At 38.6% G+C, this 6,403-nt stretch overlaps 1 protein-coding gene across 1 annotated transcript in view; it reads left to right on the forward strand.

Annotated features, from left to right (window-relative positions):
• SNX4 (sorting nexin 4) overlaps window positions 1-5,150 on the forward strand; it is a 32,960-nt gene extending 27,810 nt beyond the window's left edge. Inside the window, exons 9-13 of the mRNA XM_009572392.1 lie at window positions 246-335; window positions 1,619-1,718; window positions 2,528-2,673; window positions 4,052-4,166; window positions 4,494-5,150. Coding sequence (XP_009570687.1) covers window positions 246-335; window positions 1,619-1,718; window positions 2,528-2,673; window positions 4,052-4,166; window positions 4,494-4,541 — 499 coding nt within the window. The 3' untranslated portion in view covers window positions 4,542-5,150. The remainder of the gene's footprint in view (window positions 1-245; window positions 336-1,618; window positions 1,719-2,527; window positions 2,674-4,051; window positions 4,167-4,493) is intronic.
• Window positions 5,151-6,403: the final 1,253 nt, after the last annotated feature.

The raw sequence follows: 6,403 nt of genomic DNA on the forward strand, positions 1-6,403 counted from the left end.
AGCAGGAAACTTGTAATAGATCTTGTAGTAACAATCAAAGAAACAGGCCTGCAGGAGTGTTTATATTTGCTGATTCAGAGTTTAATTCAAAACAAAGGAAAAAGCGCTTTTTAGAAGTGCTTTTCAGTCGTTTACTTTGTGACTGGTGTTTCTGTCAAACAGGTGTCCTCCCTTGTTACTATATGTGTAGTCCTTAAAGGTTAAATTAAGGAACTTGATATTTAACCATGGCTGTTTTTCACCAGATACGCAGCTTCTATTGATGACATACTGGAAGAAGAGGAACATTATGCAGATCAGCTGAAAGAGTATCTCTTCTATGCAGAAGCGCTAAGGTATGTACAGAAGTGTATAGCTCAAATGGAAGCTCTAGACCTTTCCTCTAACATTGTGTGGATGTTGAATTTAGGTTGGTATCCTTTTCTGCCCTCTAAGAAGTAGAAATTTCAAGTTGTGGAATCTCCATGTTCTTACCTCTTATTTTGCTTAATCATATTTGATTGCCATGTGGGTGGCAATAAAAATTAGAACTAAGCTGATCAATAGTGAAATGACAGAAATGTTAAAATCTGTATATTGTGGAAGGTAATGCTTTTTATTCCTCTGGTTACATTGTTTCCTTGGCTTCTGGTATAATAATGCCCCAATGTGCTGAAAGCTTCAGCTTTCAAATGAGATAGGCCAAACAGGCTGCTACAGCCATTACAAATTGCAGCAAGTTTCAAAGTCCCCTTATATAACTTTCATCTGCTGTGCAGTATTGTGCAGCTAAATACTGAGGGTTTGTGTTTGGGGTTTTTTTGTTTGTTTTTGTTTTGTTGGGGTTTTTTTTTACATTAACCGTTATAGGGCAGTCCTCCCTTACAAGTGTGGATACAAAAGCAAATTGCTTTATGCTGTAAGATTGCACGTAAAGCTATTGTGCTCTCCACAGGCTGGCTCCGGACCTCTCGGAGAGGTCCAGTAGTCCTGTAGAGAATCGGGTTGGCGCGTGTGAAGGCTGCTGTGTGGGAACCCAGAGCACAAGTAGCTTCTCCTGGGAGACGAACATGCATCCGGCCTTGGAGTACGGATGTAGCATCGTCAGCCCACACAGGACTGGGACTTACTGCAGGTGGTCAGAGGAAACTCTCCTCTTTTCCAGATGAAAGGTGCTATATGAATCCAGGAGCACAGTTTCTTGTTTCATTGTTTAAAATGTAAATAATTTTATGATTGACTGATGCATTGCTGCTGTGACAGGTACCATCTCCAGGTACTTCTTGTCATAGTTGTGATTTTTCTGTAATATATTTTAAATAAAACTATTTTACAGTGGTGTCCTTAAGTAGGTGGTAGGGCTCGTATTGCTGAGAGTGTCTTGGAATGAGTATAAAAAGAGGAGCAGAAGAGCAGAATGCTGCTGTACTAAGAACTTTCTTTATACTTCGATCCAAGCTTGCTTAACTACAGCATTTGCAGAGTTATGCATTCTGTGATAAGGCTGTTGAAGTTGAGCTAGATAAATAACTGAATGTGCTGCCTGCCAAAAAAAAGCATGATGCCATTTGTAAAGTTTAAATGCAGGGAAACGTAACAAAACAATTATGTGACGGATCTTTCATTGCTTACTTTTCAGGGCAGTTTGCAGGAAACACGAACTAATGCAATATGACTTGGAAATGGCTGCACAGGACCTAACATCTAAGAAACAGCAGTGTGAGGAGCTGGCAACAGGAGTGAGTCTTTCCACTTTCTTCTCCAAAATGCCTTTTTTTTTCCTTTTTTTTTTTTTTTTTCATTTGAGCCAAGTTACTTAGAATGACATTTAAATGGCACTAACATGCTGGCTGCTGCTTATGAGAAGCAGTATCATATGAACTGTAGGCATCTGAGGTTTAAAGTAGCTTGGTTCTTGGTGACATAAGCTGTTTGTACCAAACTTCTTTTATTGAATACTGAGCAAGTAAAGGGCTGCAGGAAATATGACCTGAGCAGAATAACACAAACAACTCTATCCTAAAGATCAAAATTCTGAAAGGCTTCCTCTGCCTTTTGAAAGGTGTTTATTACTGATATGTGGCTAGTCCCTTTTATATGGAAGATAATGTTACTTAAAACATTATCTTAAAGTGGTAACTTTAAAAAAGTGTTTAGAATTCTTAATATTGCTGTTGGATCTATTGATGCTCTATGTGCAACTACTTTATGGCTTTTCTTTCTCATACAAGACTTAAGTTCTTTCCTACTTCAGTAAGAAAATTGCTCTGAAAGGTTACCCATGTCAGTGCAATGACTCACGTATGGTCCAATCCACAGACCAACCTGAATGTGAAATTGAATGTGAAATTACTTCTTCCTCACTTTGCTCAGTCTAATGTGAGCCACCATACCTTCTTTAGCTACTTATCAATGGGACATTCATGAAAGGGAAGTTAAAGCCAAAAATGAGCTGAATATCAAGAATAAGCCCAGATGCTGGTAAAAATCACATGACTTGTGGCTGTGCTCAAGAATCCCAAACCTAGAGTGTCTTTGTTTTTTGTAGACTGTGAGAACATTCTCCCTGAAAGGGATGACCAGCAAGCTCTTTGGGCAGGAAACCCCCGAGCAGAGGGAAGCCAAGATAAAGGTTCTAGAAGAGCAGATACAGGAAGGAGAAGAACAACTTAAGTCTAAAAATCTGGAGGGCAGGTAAATAGGCTTGACTTTTTCAAAGAAAACACAGGGCTTGTCTTAGCAAAAGTCCTTGACTGGATGCTCTTGAAGGTGTTTGCGTTTTATAAGTGTTTTTAATATATTCTTGGTGTTTATGAGCTGTCTATAAAAGCTCCTGTCAGCTGCAAGTTGTGAAATAAAGTACAGTACATGCAGTTAGCTTCTGGTCTGAGTGTACGGCTTATGTAAAACTTGATGACTTTCCCAGTTACTGAGTCCACTCTAATGGCTAACTTGCATGCTTTTATGTTCAGCTAGTAATATGTTTAGCAGGTGGGCTTGTAGGTCTGCAGCTGAATAGCCTAAGACTCCAAAGCTGATTTGCTTTAAATATAGTATTTAGTTTGGTTTGCGTGTATGGGTCCTGAGCTCATATTCTGCAACTTCTCATATGGGGGACAACTGACTCCTGTTTGAAAGAGATTAGAAGTTCTGGTGAGTTGTGTTTGAGTAACTGCTTCTTGGTGCTCTAATGAAATTTTCTTCAGGAATGCAAACATGAAAAATAGGAACTAACATTCCTAAAGCAATGTGATTGTGTCAGAACACGTTCATCGTATAACACAAGGGGTAAACGTGGTATCTCCTAATATGTTAGGATTAAAGTTGGAAAGATTAAGACTAGTTCATGAATAGGTCAAAACAACAAGACGCTCAGTAAATGCAATTTCGTAATCATTTTGACAGAAGTACTGGAGATCTGCTTTTGTAGCTCTGGAAGCAATTTTCAAGTGAATACTTGCCTTGTATGTATAGTCCAGCACAAATGAAAGCTATGAATTACAGAAATCTACCTCCATTTTAGTGAAGGAGACCTGAAGACACATCACCAAACCAACAAAATTAATTCCTGAAGTGAATTTGTCCAAGTCAAATTTGCGTTGTAAATGCAAAATCCTGATGACAAGTGAGTTTTCACGTTGGAAAGACCAAGATTCTGACTTGACAATTGACAAAGAAATGTGCAGTGTTGTGTGCTGAATGTTAGCATAAAGATACTTAGTTACCCCAACAGGATCCAAGGAGGAAAAGTATATTCTGAATTATGCTGCTTCTATGGCAGTGATGGGGGAGGGGGGAAAAACCAAAACCAACCAAACAACCCAACACATCCTGTAAAACCGATTCTCTAGATTAAAAACCTTAAGAAGAAGATGGAGAATTAGGTAGTAGTGCCAATTATAAAATGAGGACACTGTGGGATGCATAATAACTACAGAACTTGGTTTACTGACTGAAAGATGGAGCACTTCGTCATACATAGCTTCTCTGCTGAGGGTTCAGAGGAAGGAAGATCAGCTGAGGATGCAACATGTAAAGCACTTACTAACAGAAATATTGCTTTTAATTCCAGAGACTTTGTGAAAAGTGCCTGGGCTGACATTGAACGGTTTAAAGAACAAAAGAATCATGATTTGAAGGAGGCGCTTATAAGCTATGCTGTTATGCAGATTAGCATGTGCAAAAAGGTACGTTTCTGAAAGACCAGGCTAGTGTATATATTGTATCAGCAGGGGATCAGATGCAAACTTCGAATAACTAGGAACATTGCAGTCACAGAAGGTTGGAAGTCACTAGCGTAAAACCTCCCACGTATTCTGTCCTACTCTAACTCAGTCACATGTTAATGTTGATACGTAATAGGCAGTGTGGTCCAATTCCAGTGTGGTCTCTGCCTTACTCTTGTGTGAAGTTCTGTGGGACTTTTTTGTAGAGTCTTCTGTGGAAGGAAGTCGATTGATGAGGTTTGCAAACAAAGTATCTTTCTACCTATTGTTTTTAAACTTTTTTTAAAGGGAATTCAAGTTTGGACAAATGCAAAGGAATGCTTCAGCAAGATGTGATTATCTGGAAATGAATTCCTCCTCCAAGTGCCAGAGAACGGAAGCACAAATGTGTAACACCAATGTTAAGTTGCTACATGACTTACATATAAATCATGAAATAAATGACTTGAGTGAATAGTTTTTCTTTCTGCTGATTGTAATTGTTAATAAAGGACAAAAAGGACATGTTATTAAATGTTTAGCCCTGACTGCCACTTCTGTGGCATGTTTTATATGTGGTAGCAAATAATTCAGGGGTAAAAGAGTTACTGAAAACTACAGCTCTGTATTGGGGCAAAGGTATAGGGAAAGTTATCCCAGAAAGTATGAACTGAACTGTTCTGAGACTTGTGAAACACCATGCTCTGTAATGTGTAGATCACTTCCAGATGCCCTTCTTTTCAGCCATTGCTGCTTAGAATTTGTAATGCTCAAGGGTGCTTTGGTTTTATAATGGGACACACAGTTGTGTTCTTGAGGTCTACACCATAAGAGGACAAAAAATGAAATATTGTAACACCTAGGGTTCATATTTAAATGCCTTTGCATGTCCATAGAGAAATGTGCTTTTCCAGAGTTCAGGTTAAGCAGTCTCAAGCTCCTGAGATGTTTGAAACTCTCTACAGTAGAGGTGGTGTACAATGGTTTGATACAATATTCTGCATTTACTGGTTCCCACTTAAGTTTTGATATGGGCATTGATTTCTTATCAAACTTCTTCCTGCAAGTAAAGGAGACTGGTGATCCAGCTGAGCAGCAAAACCAAAGTCCAAGCTGGTAGGAAGCAGATGCAACTTCTGTTTGGTTGTTTGGAACCTGTTCACACTAGGTGTGAATCTGGCCTGTGGTACCTCTTCTTGTAACTGAAGTGGTTTGGTTCCTAAAAGAATAATTCTTAATGAAGATGCTGAAATAAAAAACCTGGTGCAACTTCTGTAGTACTTAAGAGCAGTGATGTGCAGAATCCACAATGAACCAAGGTGTCTGTTTGGCTTTTGTAATGATGTTCCAGTGTGTGTGTGTGTGTGTATGTGTGTGTGTATATACATACACCAGTATAATATGATTTGCAGTTACAGGTACTTGCATTAAATGTTTCCAATTATGAAAAACACTTACCACTGTCGAATATTGGCCTTTTTCTACACTTAAAGTTCCTGAAGTCTTGTGGAATTTGTCAGACTTGATTGCTAGTCCTAAAGGAAGCTTTGTAGTATTCTGTTGAAAAGTGTACTTAATTATTCTGGATTATAACACTACTCAGATTTTGATTTTTTTTTTTTTTTTAAGAGATACTCCAGGAAGTCCTTAAAAGTTCTTTTGATAAATTATCAATAACATAGTTACTGATATGTCCCATGTTACTTTTGTCTCTGCAGCATTTCTTTTCTATAAAACCATTGTAAAGAATTTGTAGGCCTGGTGTACACTACAGCTTAAAACTCTGAAGTAAAATGCTGGTCACCCTGATAACCTATGTTGGCTTTTTCAAAGCGTATGACAGTGACACTCCTGGCTGAGAGATGATGTTGGGCAGAAGGAGGTCTCTCCAAATAACATGTACAAGGAGAAATGTTGTTCCGTTCAGAGGTTGCGGTATCCAGTTCCGATACAGGCTGAAGGACTCTTACATTCCAAACCAAGAAGTTGCACACTTGATGTATTCAGTAAACCTTCTAAAGGAGTGGTGCCTTAATACAATACCGTGAGGCGCTCAGAGTAGGTATTTTTCATGCACTTTGATTTTTTGGTAGATCTTTCTGGTGCCTCTTTCCACATTCACTTGCTGTATAGCTTATTAAATGTATTAGTATGCCTTTTTTCCTTGCTAGTTGTACTAAATTTAAGAAGGGAACAAAACAGTTCTTGTAAGTTTTGTG

The sequence above is a fragment of the Fulmarus glacialis genome, unplaced genomic scaffold, assembly GCF_000690835.1.
Source record: "Fulmarus glacialis isolate BGI_N327 unplaced genomic scaffold, ASM69083v1 scaffold5612, whole genome shotgun sequence".
Taxonomy (NCBI): Eukaryota; Metazoa; Chordata; class Aves; order Procellariiformes; family Procellariidae; genus Fulmarus; species Fulmarus glacialis.